At 39.1% G+C, this 15,348-nt stretch overlaps 1 protein-coding gene across 3 annotated transcripts in view; it reads right to left on the bottom strand.

Moving 5' to 3' along the window:
* The window catches only part of LANCL1 (LanC like glutathione S-transferase 1), a 44,305-nt gene that overhangs the window by 7,644 nt on the left and 21,313 nt on the right, over positions 1–15,348 (bottom strand). For all 3 annotated transcript variants that reach the window (XM_006140091.3, XM_006140093.3, XM_006140092.3), the window contains exons 4-6: positions 12,766–12,973; positions 3,527–3,662; positions 2,570–2,716 (exon numbers count right to left, since the gene is read on the bottom strand). In XM_006140091.3, coding sequence (XP_006140153.1) covers positions 2,570–2,716; positions 3,527–3,662; positions 12,766–12,973 — 491 coding nt within the window. The remainder of the gene's footprint in view (positions 1–2,569; positions 2,717–3,526; positions 3,663–12,765; positions 12,974–15,348) is intronic.

Consider the following 15,348-nt stretch of genomic DNA (forward strand, 5'->3'; position numbering starts at 1 on the left):
TGCAAGATAAAGGCAAGGCATGTGGGTGAAGGGTGGGCACTGGCATGACACACAGCAGGAGGCAGTGGTGGTGGGAACAAAGTGATAAGACTTTCACGAGGGCCTCAAAGTGCACTAGGGGCACACAGATTCCACTTCACAGAAGGAACGGTGTTCAAGTTCGGCTTGAAGTGTTAAAGCAGAATGAGTGGACTCTCCTCAGACTTGTAGAAATTATCCAACATGGCCTAAAATAATACTTTTTAATTTTATAGTGCTATATCGGCATCTGCAAGGACAGACTTTCAAGATTAAAAATTAAATTGCTTCAAACAGACATAACCTGGAAATGGAAAAATCAATACTTAGGTTTGCAGATTCTTACTGCAGCTAACAAAAGGAGGGGAAAGATGAGATGCCTCCTGATTATCCTTTCAATGAAGGCCAATAAGGCTGTTCAATAACTGATGTCTGATTCTAATTTGCCCTGACATTTTCAAAGACATGCACTCCCTCTTCCTGAACATTTTTAAGACTTGAAGAACTGTATCAGGAAAATAAAGGAAATTAAGTCTAAATTGCATAAAATGGGAGTGGGAGGGAGAAAATTGGGGAGAAAAAAGCAAAACTTTTAACAGACAAAAATGGAAAACTACTTGCTGATGATATATGCTTAGTAATATCTTTGACTGGACCAATGTGTAATATATTCATAGTGGGAACATTTATATTGTATGCTGTCAAGATGTACAGTGATTAAATATAAGTAAGAAAATTAAAAATAAATACATTGCTCGGGCTGGCAGGTAGCATGGTGGTTGAGGGCACTGAACTCCCACATAGCTGACCCTGGTAGGAGTTCCAGACTAGGTGGCTTACTTTCTCATTTTATCTCTTTGTCTCTGGTCAAATGAAACTAATAGTAACAACAAAGAAAGTTAAATAAAATGATTCTTTAAAAAAATAAATACATTGTAAAAACTATAGTTATAAGACTTCTGAGAAGTACAAAATAAATACAACAGTCCGTCTTTGATTGCCAGTCAACTCAAAGTGTGACTTTCCATTCAAAAGCAGTAGTAATCTTGAAACTTTCAGCTTTGTTGTCATTGTTTAGTTATAGGTAGAGAACAAGTAAACATTGATTTTTTTTTTTAGAGTTATTTTATTTAAATTTGACCAAAGAGGGACAGGGTAAGAGAGAGAGAGAAAGAGCGAGAAAGTAAGCTGCCAGGTCCGGGCCTCGAACCATAGTCAGCCATGTGGGAGTGCAGTGCCTTAACCACCACGCCACCTGCCAGTCCCCCAAAGTGATTCTTAAAATATAGCTTAATTCATATTAACCACATGATCTAAAGTTCATTTATTTATTTCTTCAGAAAGAGAGCAAGAGAGTCATGCCCAATAAGATCATGTTGTGATCCACTGTCAGCTCCAGCCAGCCTTGTGCATACAGGCAGACTTTGATATATAAACCTGCGACCTTCCCATGTGACTTTCAGCATCCCGGAGTGGTGCCTTATCACTGCACTGCCATAGCTGGCCCTGACTTTGATTCTGTATTATTATAGCCCCTACTCAACCAGCTGACCATATGCACAGCGAAGCACACATGTTGGACATATTATTGAAACACTTTATGCCATATTGTGCCTTGGGAAAGCAAGGTAGGTTCCTCTGTGGCAATTAAAGATCAATTTCCTTCTGCTATGAATTCTTTACTTTTTTGCTACAGGACATCTGTACTTGCGAGAGAGAGACAGAGAGAAAGAGAAATCACCAGGTAGGATGGCTATGTATGCACACTGCCCCACGTATTTTTTTAAGTCACTGGGTCAAGGACTCAAACTACTTAGTCGGCCATGTGGGATCCTGCCACCTTAACCGCCATGCCACTGGCCAATCCAGTCATAAATTATTCTTCTTAAGTGCCATTTTATCCTTAAGGAGAGCTTATTTAGTGCCCTAAAATGATGCTCTCCTGAGAAATCCTCATGACTGTTCCCAAACTCTTGTTTATTGCAGTACATTCTATTTGCCCCTAGTTTTCTCAACTTTGGTTGATATTCCCCCCAATAATATGAGAACCTAAGAACTACTGGGTATAGCATATTCAGCTATTTTTCAGGTAAGTTGCACAAAATCCATTAAATACTCTACTCAGGTTTGTTCTTTAAGTGAGCTTCAGGCAACATGTGCTTATTTGTTTTCTATTGATTTTGTTCTTATGACTGAAATTCATTTCAATGGGCTATGTTCTATAATGTGAAGTAATATTCTTAATTCGAGGCATTTGCTGAAAAAGATACTTCAAATAGGTCAAAATACTTTAGTCAGCACAAGCTGCACTAGTAGGCAAGTATGGCCACCTACAGACTGGACATCATCAAAAAGCACAGTCCCCTTTCTGTTGACACACTTTAGAATGCACCTTGATAAGCATTATCTTTGTCAGGTTAGGCCAAGAAAGTACAAGGGGAGTGATACAGTGATTAACAGAATGATAAAATAATGGGCACAAGTCTTCTCACCCAAGACAGTTCATGTGTGAGGAAGCACATTTGAAAGCCTCATCATATTCACTCCTTACCTGCATCAGGAAGTAATAAATTCCAGCCAGGCCATGAGCAGCCCCCACATAATATTCCTGGTACCACTCATACATCAATGGAGACTTTGCTGTGAAGTTTCTCTTTCTAGCTAGGTTTTCTCCGGAGGTTAAAACTGTTTCACAAATCTACAGAAAGAAAACCAATAAAAAATAACAAAATAAGTAGATGGAAAACCTTCCTGGTGGAGATAAGGAACTTTTTGCTAAAACACAGAAAACATGGAGACTACATTATCTTCTTTTTTAAGAGAGGTTTTTTGCTATAGAGCATGTGTGTTTGCTAGAGAGACAGAGAGTGACAGAAAGTGAGAAACAACTCCCCCAGGGGGGATGGTCAGTGTAATCCCTTCTCCTCTGTTTTCCTCTTGAGATTTTGAGCATGCATGAACATGCATCTGGTGTGAGTTTTAAGCCATGGGGTCCGGAACTCAAATCATGGTCAACTACATGGGAGTTCAATGATGTAACCATTATGCTTGCCATCTGCTGGTCCATTAGACACTATCTCTGACAAGAGAGGACATGGTTTAATTCTGTGTCAGAGAAGTAGGTGGGACTGTATTCTGCCTAAAAGAAGGAGGGCATGGAGAACTTTCAACCCTTTTCGTTAGAACTTATGAGAATCACCTGCCAAAGGGAAGCATAAACTACTCCAGGTACAAGGAGATCTCTGCATCTGGGAAGTAAAATATAGCCCCAATCTTCTTCTGGAAATGCCTCTGACCTCTCAAATGGAGCAGGTGGGCCCTCTGCCTCAATCTCTCCGTGTAGTGTTTCCAACAGTATACAGTGTGAAAATGCTGGCTCTCTGCTTTGTTCCTGACCTTCAGAGGTCAGGATACTCCCTCCTTCTACTTGGGATATGGAGATAGAAACAATAGTTTAGATAGATAGTAAGATCATAAAAAGACTTCTTAAAAGCAAAAAATATGATACCTGCTGAATATGGCTTTGAGGAATCTTTTCCACCCCGAAGTTCTTATTGACAAAAAGAAGAGCAAAGATGTAGCCAATTCTTCCATAGAGTAGTTCATTTGGAGCACGGGGATCGATCTTATTTAGGTGAATTAGCCTAAGAATAAAAATACATGACTAAGATAATTTGAAAGGGATTAGGTACTACATATGTTTAAAAATAGCACATTTAAAATACACATACACACACAGAGGAAAAACGATATGTATTTACTTGGGTTCAAAGAAGAGACCTCAATTAGATTTATTCAGTTCACAATGAAGCCGACAAAAATTCAAACAATAAAAGATCGCAAGGGCACGGCTGAGGCTACCTGAAACCTCCCTAGTTCGCCATGGACACTTTCCCTAAGACTAGTACTTTAGCAGAGAAGGGGGCAGAGAAGCCAAGAGAGGCTGGCTATTCACAGCATTTGGCCCAGAGAAAGGACTAAGTCAACACTCAGAGGGGCATCTATTTACATAAAATGAAATATCTGTTGTACCCTAATTTCCTGCTTCCTTGGTTCCATAGGTATCACAAAGCCTATTTGAAGTATGTCCATGGCAGCCTGATGGGCCACAATTATAAATACACGCAAGGGTTGGCTGGTGGCATGGTGGTTGGGGGCGTTGTACTTTCACATGACCGACTGTGGTTTGAGTCCCAGACCTGGTGGCTTGCTTTCTTTCTTTCCTTCTCTCTTTCTCACTCTGTCCCTCTCTAGTCAAATTAAGATAAATAAATAATAAAGTTAAATGGTTCTTTAAAAAAACAACAACAATAAATTAAAAAAAATACATGCAAACAGCATCCATCAGTTGGTCTCCTTGTCTCCCTTTCTCAGCCTTTTACTTCTTATTTTGAGAGGCAACCAATTTTCTGTATATTCCTAGAATCACTTTATAAACAGACACAAGTATAAGCATAAATGTATATATCCTCCCAAATGTTCTGCAGCTTACTATTTAAAATATAAATATGTGTGTGTGTATATATATATATACAGGAAACTGTACTCGCTGGACAGAGAGAGAGAGAGGGAAAGTGAGAAATTATCCTTTAAGGGAATGGCCTTGCCATAATCCCTTGTCCTCTATTCTCCTCTCGGGATTTTGGGCAGCTGGACATGAATGCGCATGTGTACACACACATGCCCAATGTTTTTCAAGAAGCTGGATCTGGGATGCAAACCACGGAATCAGTCATGTGGGACCCAGCACCTTAACCACCTTGTTACCTGCTGGATTTTAACAATGTATTTTGACAACCATTCCATATCAACACATATAGGGTAGTCTCATTATTTATAGCAGGTTTATAGTATTCCATTACATAGATGCATCATACTCCACCAGACCCCTAATGATAAGGTGCAGTTTAGCTTCTCAGAAAGTTACTTGTAGTTCCAATTCAAGGTAAGATGGAGTAAGCATACTCCATCCTTGCTTTTCCACTAAACGCAGATCCAAGGCCTGGACAGAATCCACAAGAGCAGCTATTTGAGGGCTCTTAAACATAAACTGTGGCAGGCAGAACAGGGAAAAAAACCCAGAATTTCAAGTACCAGCAAACCAGTGGTGAGTTTACTGTACTTTCCCCTTGTGTATTGCTAGGGCCTGAATTCCGTCTAGCTTAGGACAGAGAAGTGGCTATCAGGGCTGACAGTGAGAGCCCCAGAGAGAGTGCTTTTGCTCTGTTTCAAGGAAGAACAGCATTCCTGATTTCAGAAAAAATGGGTACTCCCTCATTTTTCCTTTCCTTCCTCCCTTCCCTTCCCTTCCATTCTTTCTCTGTTCTCTTAAATCCCTGGCCACAAAGGATCTCATGCTGGCAGAGGAAGCAAAGGCCAGGTGAGCCCACAGGAGCCAGAACACTGAGTGAGGGAACCTTTTTCACAGTTCAGGGAAACTATGGTCCCAGGAGGGCGGAGTGAACCCCCACTGCTTCACGTCTCTCTCCTCTGCATCACCTGGCCTCAGACACGGGCCCAGCATTGGGAAACACATGGCAGAGCATTCCTCAAAGCCATGGCTTTCCTGTCAGAGAACCAAAAGGGAGACACAGGAAACCAGACGAGGGAATGAAGCTGAGAACGATCACATTTGGTAGGTTGAAATCTGAGAATGACTCTTTTTGGTCTGGCAGAAAATACAAGGAGAAAAAATGCCTTTGCTATTAAATAAAAATGTGTAAGAGATCATTGTTTTGCTCTAAATTCTTATACTATGTAGGCCCTGCAAGATCAGACTAAAAAAAATGAAATCACTCTTTTAAAGTTCTATGCTTATCAAGCCAAAACGAAGCCATTTATCTGACCTTTCAAAAAATCAGGAGAATGAGAAAGAATACATTTCCCAAGCAGGCCAGTTTCAATCCGCATGATAATGAAGTTCTCTCAACTTTAATCCTTACACAAAAAAGTAACCTGCAGTTAACCATGCAATTATTTTTCTATTGTTCTCTCTCCCAGTCCTGCCTTATAAGGAAAAGAATTTCAAATGAGGAATGGCAGAATCTACTTTTTGTTGCCTTTTCCATCTTTTTTTTTTTTTTTTTTTTTTTTCTGTTTATAAAACTAACCTGTTCTTCTCAGCTCATGAGAACATTTATTCTATTTTATGGAGCAATATTTTGTCCAATTCTAGAATTGCAAATAAAGCCAATTTTGCTCTTTAAACTGTTGTAATTTTGTTTTTTGATACTACTTTGGATATTTTTAAGCATACAAAATTTTGAAAATGCATCCCAATCATCCTGAAATTAACCTATAAGTTCAGTGTGATACCACTGAAGTTATTAAAACATTTTCATTTTTGATCAAACATGACAAAATGATATTAGAAACTGGAAACTTCTGTAGAAAAGTAGTATGAGAGGACATTAACTCTATCAAATGTCATCAGGTAGCTTATGACCTAAATGTACTAGTTAATTTCTGCTCTTAAGATTTTTTCATCTATAACATGAACAGTTCCTTCAGATTTAAAGATTCTCTCCCTTGTCTGTGTAGAAATTTTATAAAGTAGCTAAGTAGAAATACTGTGCTGTGCCTGTGCATGTATTTCATCTAACTTTAGTCCACACCCTAGGGATACTTAATTAGAATCTGAGTGATCAAAAATCACACTCCTGGGGTGATTGGTTATATGCTAAGTACTCTAATCAGAAATTAACATGCAGAGGTTTGCAGCATCTCCAATAACTTTATAAAATATACACCAGAGAATTATAAATAAATGTGGTAAGAGACGTAAGAAAACAGCTTTTCATTGGTATAGTGTGTAATAAAATGGGCTGGGGATGGGCCAGCAGGTGGTGTGGAGGTTAAGGTGCTGGATCCCACACATCCAGCTGTGAGGAGTCTTCGACCCAGCTGCCTGAAAATCACACCTGGCACATGTGCGTATGTGCCCAGAATCCTGAGAGAATGGAGGAGGAGGGAGTGTCGTGTGGCCATCGCTGCTAGGGAATAATTTCTCCTTTCCCTTGCTCTCCGGAGAGTACAGGTGCCCCATGACAAAGATACAAAGAAATGAGTTTGAGCGACAGTGTAGGTGTTTTGTTCAACCGTTAATAAATAAAAAGGCTAAGACGGTCCTGAGGATAATGTGGCTTTGAGTTGTATGAACAGGGCAGTGGACTAAACTTCTTCCTAATAAATGTTTATACATTTGGCAGAATCAAGCGACTGCTTGTGCTTTGAATGTAATCAGGGTTACGAGTATAGCTGATGCAGTATATAGACTATATTACTAAACTCTGAGGCCACCAGTATTTACAAGAAATAAACAAACAAACAAAAAATAAAAACAAGACGTAAATAAAAACCCAGTATTTGCTACCACCAGGCTACACAGCAATAGGTTGCAAAAAGATGTCCTAACTCCAAAGATACTTGTAAGGAGGAAATACCATCCTCTTCCATCTCCCTCCCAGTCACTTTCACAAGCTTATGGTAAAGGGAAGGGAACAGTTAACATTTCTTAAAATGAAAAGGACAGGTTTTAATTACCAGAATGAGATGGATGGTGACTGAAAGTGGCTGACAGTGAAAAAGTTAAATTTTGTCTCACTGTACATCAACAAATTGTCAAATTAGTTAAATATGCAAATAGTGCTTCATGTGTTTTTTTTTCTTACTAATATAGGCAATAAACACACCGAAATATAGTGCCATTGTAGGAGGAATGGGGTCACTGTGGTCAGAAGAATATTTTCATTTTCTTGTAGAACCTTGTTTGACCTTTTTTCAATAACAAGAGGCTGTCTGGATGGTAGAATGATGGTCCATTTTGGTCTCTATTTCAATATCATACGAACATGCACACACGCACACACACACAAACACACACAATTTTTAACACTCCTAAAGACATTTGTTATTTAAAAAAATTCTATTTTTTTCCCCTCATGCCAGAACTGGTAGCTCAGTAATGTTATTTTAAAACTATAAGAAAACAAAGTCTTTTTATTAGATACGAATTTAACTGTTGCTGTAAGCAGGATGGATGTCTCGGACCTCTGGTAAGAATCTATCATCAAGCCTTAATATAAACATATCAAATTATACAGAATTTACATATAAAAAAAGCACTTTTTATATTTTTTGTGAAGGAAAGTTAAGTAACTATTCAAAAAGGGAAACTGGGAATTCGTTAAATACTGCTCTATGAAAGTCATACTTGGAAAAATTATTGCATCAACTTCAATGGTATCACTACTGAAATTACCGGGTTGTCTGGAAAATCATGACATATTTTTGCATAGAAAAATAAATGTTTGATAACCCAATAAATGTTTGAACCATTACTTGCCAATGTTATGGCCTACACAACCACTAGGTGGCAATATATAATTGGCATTCCGATTACTTTGAATTCAGATTGCATTTGAGATAGTCAAACTAGGCAGCAAATACTTTTCCAAAGAGTTGAAAATAAAGTATTGCTCAGAGCATCTCATTAAAACAATATAGTTTAGGGTAATAAAGGAAGTACTTCATTTCTTTCTGGATCTGAATTAAAATAATTAAAATTCATCAGTTGGGTTTAATAAAATTAATGATAAGACTTTTTATTTTTTTATTGTTAGTACTTTTAACTGCATGGAGAAGTTTTTTCTATAGGGTGTGTACTCAATGGACAGACAGAGACAGACAGCAAGAAATCACTCCCCACACACAGTGGGATGGCCACACTGCAACCTCTTTTCCTCCATTTTCCTCTCAGGATCTTGTGCATGCACACACACACACCCGGCTTGAGTTTGAGCCACCATGTTTGGGACTCAAACTGCAGTCGACTACGTGGAAGTCCAGTGATGATGTAACCTTATACCATCTGCGGATCCCTTAACTGCATGTTTTTACATGCTACATTCACAAGATAAAATGAAGTAATCATAGCACTTATAAAGCATAATGTTTATTTCATATGTTTTCAGAAACTCAAACCCATAAGCACATTGTTAGAACTCCATTTATTTGTTTTGGTTATGTTGATATTAGCAGCAACCAATCTTGGGAAGAGATAAGCAAGTCAGTGAATTGTTACTGATGGAAGAATAAAGATAGAAATCGTTCTGTTTCACTCCTAGCAATATTCCCCCAGGGTGTTACTGGGACAAGTTTTACCTTGTATTATTGAAAGGTCCTAACGAAAAAAAGGAGGTCCTCACAATACAAACGACAGATGTTATACATTTTCTGACCAGAGGCCAAAGTTCCTCATCATTCTAAGTACTGACCCGAAAGCACTAATGTCAACTTAGTCACCTAACTGGGTTCAAAATAGGCAATTCTGTTCATGTTGCGACACCCATATCTGTACAGAAGGGTAAAAACAGACATGATGTGTCTCGGGCAGTAGAAAGAACAAGTACTATGTTGTTCTCCCCTCCATTTTTCCAGCAATTTCTAGGACAATTTGAACATGAAAACACACACATACACCTCTCCTTGGGTAGTCACAGACCCCCCCCCAAAAAAAAAGTGCAAATGCTCTCCTTTCCACATTCAATACAATTAGGGGGTTTTCTAGACTCCCAGAGTCCTAAGATTCTGAGGGTCCACGGTTAATAAGAACCTTTACAGTATAGGATTTGAATTCTTCTAATTTCAGTTTGTCTAAAGATTTGACTTCTGGGCTATCTCTGTGCATTGTATTGCTCTGCTTGAGAGAAGATGGATCTCATATGATGGTGACAGTTCAAATCCCTGGCCAGGTCAGCCTGAAACATTCTGGGCACGAGTGCCCCAGGTCCAAAGGGCTGGAGGACTAGAGGAAGGGGATCATGACCTGACCAGATTTCACGAAGGCTTCTCATCTCTCTCTCTCTCTCATGTGTGTGCATACATGCTCAATGAGAACTAAAGAAACAAAGTTATTAGAAAAAAATAAGCATTAGGGGCCAGCAGGTGGTGTGGTGGTTAAGGCACTGGACACTCCCACATGGCCAACCATGATTTGAGTCCTGGACGGGGTGGCTTGCTTTCTTACTTTCCCTCTCTTTCTCTGTTTCTCTCTGGTCAAATTAAAAAAATAAATGAATAAATAAATAAAATTAAATAAATATTTTTTTTTTAAAAAAGAAAAAGAACCATTAAAGAAACAAAACATTTAACAGACACAAGAACGAAGTTATCTGCTGATAATAATGTAAAAGGTTAATATTTTTGACTTGAATAATACGCACTGTATTCATGCTGGGAACCATGTATACTGCAAAGATGTACAGTGATTAAATGTAACTTTTAAAAATGTAAAAAAAAAAATTGATGCCGAAGTTAACTTTGGAAGAACACACAGATTGCAATAGCAAAATATTTTAAAAACAATAAGAATCCCCCAAAAGATTAGACTTTTGATGATCTCAAAGACCTTTACAATCTTTTAAAACTAAAATTATATGATTCCTAAAGGTAAGCTGGAATCTGATGTCAGCATAGGGCACCACATGGAGAATCTCAGGGTCTATGATATTTCAAATGGCTGAGATATTAACAAAGGTTTCGTAAAAAGTAAACAAACAGGTTTATTACATAACTGATGATACCAAGCAGTTTTGGATTTCCTATAATTGAAAAGACTTACAGATTCTTCCTTTAAAGGAGAGATGTGATAGATGAAGCCAGTGCTAATAATTTACAAATAATTTGTTCTTTCTGTTCTATGGATTCCAAGAATCTGAAAAAAGTCAAAGTCATGGCCAGAAACAGGATATTCTTCTACCTACATTCTAAATTTTAATATATTTTTTTAAGTTTTTTGCCATGGGGCATGTATGCTTACAGGGGAGAGAGAGAGACAGTGAAAGTGAAAGAGAGAAATCATCCTTCACCCCTCAGGAAGGATGGCCGTGCTGCAATCCCTTCTCCTCCATTCTCTTCTCAGGATTTTGGGCACACATGCACAGGTGCCTGGTGTGATTTTCAAGCCACCAGCTCTGGGACTCAAACCACAGTCAGTCTTATGGGTGCCTAACAGCTTAACCACTATGTCACCTGCTGGCCCCACATTCTACATTTCTAACTTTAAAAAAACCTATTGAGGGACCAGCAGCTAGCGTAATGGCTATGTTGCTGGACTCTCATGTAGTGAACCGCGGTTCTAGTCCTGGTCCTGGTGGCTTAAACTCACGCCGGGCATGTGTGCGTGCCCAAGATCCCAAGAGGAGAATGGAGGAGAAGGGATTGCGGCGTGGCCATCCCCCCTGGGGGGTGACTTCTCGCTTTCTGTCTCTCCTGTCTGTCTGGTGAGTGCACGCACCCTACAGCAAAAATCTCTCCCAAAAAAACCAAATCTATTGACTATAATGATGTGAACTGTCATAAAATTTAAAGTTATAAATAATAAAAACATCTTTGTTATTAAGATATCAAAAAAATAAGAATGAAATCTCATTTTACACTTAGGAGTGTTTTAATTTTAATAAGCCAATGTTGACATATGGCACCATTTCCCAAAGAGTATTTCTTAGAGTAGGCCTGCAAGAAGCCATGAGAGAAGACGGTTGTCTACATATAGTCAAATGCTGCTCCGTAGAGGTGCTGTGTTTCTCCCATGTGTAACGGTTCTTCAATAAATTCACAGAAAAATGGAATTAAAGCCCAAGTTTATTTTGGTACTGCAAATTTTGAAAACTATGAATAATATGCATTTTCTATGCATTTTTCAAAGATTCCCATTTATATGTATATGTGTGTGTGTGTGTGTGTGTGTGGATCGACAAGCTCTCTCCTTCAGTTTTTCCCAAACAGTGATACTTTTTTACTGTAACTAACTTTTTCACTGGAAATTACAAAAGTAGGGATGGGACAAGAAATCTGTAGTTCTACTTATTGTCACAGGTAAAACATTATATTAGTTCATTTCTAAATTGACATAAACTTCGGGAACCAGCAGTTAGCGTAATGACTATGTCGCTGGACTCCCACGTAGTCGACCGCGGTTCGTGTCCCGGACCCGGTGGCTTAAAACTCACGCCGGGCGCGTGTGCGTGCATGCCCAAGATCCCGAGAGGAGAATGGAGGAGAGGGGATTGCGGCGTGACCATCCCCCCTGGGGGGTGATTTCTCGCTTTCTGTCTCTATGTCTCTCTCTGTCTGTCTGGCGAGCGCACACGCCCTACAGTGAAAATCTCTCCAAAAAAAAAAAAAATAAATAAAAAATTAAAAAAAAAAATAAATTGACATAAACTTCAGAATACCTTTTTACACATGCCTATGCTGTATGTTATCAGAGTAAAGGAAAGAGAGAAAGCAACCTGCAACATGGCCTGGTCACGCCACAATCCTTTTTCCTCTACTTCTCCATCCCGTCAGGATCCTGGACAGGCACACACATGTGCCCAGTATGTAGGCACTGGGGCCAGGACTCAAACCTAGTCAGTCATGTGGGATCCAATTTCCTCTACACAGTGCTTAACTACTGTGCTATGGGGCTAGCCAGATGTGATTAAGCTTCTGGTCTTATTTATATTACTGAACTGATATCTGACCTGGACCATGACAGTGTCTTACAGCTTGCAATGAAACAGAGATTATAGTGGTTGTTCCTTAACTATAGCACAGAGATAATGTAAGAATCAATCAAATGACAGTAGTGAGGTTTGTCTGCTGAGAGAAAAATAAATTCGCTAGAATGTTCTTCTGCTAATGCATGCAGAATTAATACATAATGGTTCATAGATAATAATCCTCACAAAGAAATAAGATTACCGTGTGATGCAATCTTCTGCCTGTTTCTCATTGTTCATCTTGTGATAGATCACAGCGGCCACTGCCAGGGGGCCTGCATCCCCACACAGGAAGGTGATGGAGCGCTTGGTCAAACAGTTCAAACTTTGCTTTACATAGCCATGTGCCATCTGTAGGTAGGCAGGGTCCCCAAACACCTCATAGAGGTGCAAGTAAAGCACTGCAATACCTGAAAGCAAAAAGAAAACAATGTGAAGATAAGAAAAGAACAGTTGATTTTATTAGTTTGGTGTTGCCTTAGTCCATTATTGTGTTGCTGACAGAGATATTTGATACTGGTTGATTTTATAAAGAAATGCAGGTTTATTTAGCTCATAGTTTGCAGGGCCAGGGCCCAACTTCTGCTCAAGCTACAGCATGGCAGAGGGCAGGGTCTTAAGCAAAACAGAGTGCAGTCTGTATACACAGGGCCTCTGCCTGTCCCATTTACCCTCATTACATACATACCAAAAGGCACTCCTGGAGGCCCCACCCTAACCACCCAATCACCAATTTCTTCCCAAAGAGCTTACCTTTCCACACCATAATCAGATTAAGTTTTCATTCTCTTAGTCTCATTACAATAGCTTAAATACAGAACATATGCAAACCACAGCAGGTGTGCTACCTACTGGGCAGTGTAGGTTTTTGATAAGCTGTAGCAAATACAATACATAAATTATCTGGACATACACATGACCTAAATTCTAGGTTCAGCTCTATTAGTAAGCAGTTCAGAGAACTTGTCTTCAGTTTCATCTTTATAAAACTCTATTAAATAAAAGAAATTCTACGTTTCTGGCCAATAAAGAAATATACAGTCTATTATTAATTCTGTTGCACTCTGGCTATTGTGTTCATGTATTCTGGATGGTTAAATGATAAGTTATCAAACTAACTATGGTTCCAAATAAATAGTCAACTTTTCATGTAATGAATATTTTTTTTAATAAGGAAAAAGAAATGTTTTGTTCTTGTGAATTAAAGAAATCCAATGGCCAGAGAATGAAAACCCAACTTGACTTTATATGAGATAAATTTGTGTGTAAGCGAAGGTAGGTAGTGTAATCAAATCCCCTACTCCAGTACCTTTCTAGGTAGGGATTATAAGGAAATTATTAGATATCTGAGAAAGAATATTGAATTCCTCCTTAATTTTTTTCCTTCTGTTAAGGACCCAGCTACTTTGGTAACTATAATGTAAAAGCTGCCAATGACTTTTGCTTTGGGTCTTACTCAATTTGCTTCTTATCCTACTCTCGAAGCCTTCTATGTAATTGAGGCGTCATCCGCAGGTCCTTATTCCAAATGCCTGTCACAGTAGATAGAGCCTTCCCTCTGAAGCCAGCTGGTCTCAGGGCAGACTCAAAGATGCAGAGTAGGAAGCCTGCCTGCCTGCAGCATTTGCAGAAACTCATTTTCCCCCTTAAAGTACATTTTCCATCTCATTTGCCATTTTTAGAAGACACACAGCCTCTGTTTAAACCTAAATTAATAGAGCCAATCTCTTCACGGATTTCAATGCAGTAAAAATGCAGTCTGCAAAATTACTTTCCACTGTACTGAGGACAATTTTAAATTTAGATAGTTTTCTCATTTTGCATGGGTAATCTCCAAAGCTTTGTGCTACAGACAATTCAATTTCACATGTATATTAAGGGCAAATTTTCATTTCCTGCCAAAGTTAATAACCTTGTCTGTTGTTTCAAAGTGGCTCCGTATTAGTAATTCCACAAACTGATCAAATGTATCAATGCTTAAGGTTTGTGGACAAGTATACAAAACCTTGTTAGGTAGGTAAGAAAAAAAAAAAAACACCTCCCTTTTTCACAAATGATCAATGTCAAGAGCTTCTTAGAGAATTAGGTCCTTAATAGGCTTCATCTCTAAGCACATCACGCATGTGCTGGCGATTCATTTAAATTGTTACCCTTTCATTTTGCCCTCCTATTCCCACTGCTGCCTGACTCCCCTAATTAAGTTATGTAAGCACCAAAGCCAGATAATGACATGACCGAGATCTGAGAAAATACAAAGTGATTAAATACAAGCCCTACGACTGTTTTCCTCTTCAGACCTCTGTCTTTCATTATCAGCAATTCCTCTTAGCCTAAATATTAAACAAACAAAAGCTATTAAGGCTTGTGATTGTTAAGGTTTGATGTATCTCTCACAAAAAAGCAGGTCCTCATTTCTCAAATCTCAAGATATTTCATTCTGATGAATTTTTTCTTCCTTTTTTTATTGATAAGCAGAGCATTATCTTCCCAGTTTCTGGAATTGCACCATCTCAGGATCCAATCCTCAGGCCAGCCAGTGGCGTGGTGGTTAAGGTGGCTGGGTCCTACGTGGTTGACTGCGTGGTTCAAGCCCTGGACCCAGTTGAATGGAAAACATGCTGGAGGCAAGGTGTGTACGTGTGTGTGTGTGCGCACGCACGTGCGCACGTGTATGTATGCATGCATGCCCAAAGTCCCAACTGGGGAATGGAGGAGAAAGGACTATGGCATGGCCAGTTCTCTGGGGAGAAGGGGGAGTTCTCACTTTCCCTCTGTCTCTCTTCGT

Source organism: Tupaia chinensis, unplaced genomic scaffold (assembly GCF_000334495.1).
Source record: "Tupaia chinensis unplaced genomic scaffold, TupChi_1.0 Scaffold000018_1, whole genome shotgun sequence".
Classification (NCBI taxonomy): domain Eukaryota; kingdom Metazoa; phylum Chordata; class Mammalia; order Scandentia; family Tupaiidae; genus Tupaia; species Tupaia belangeri.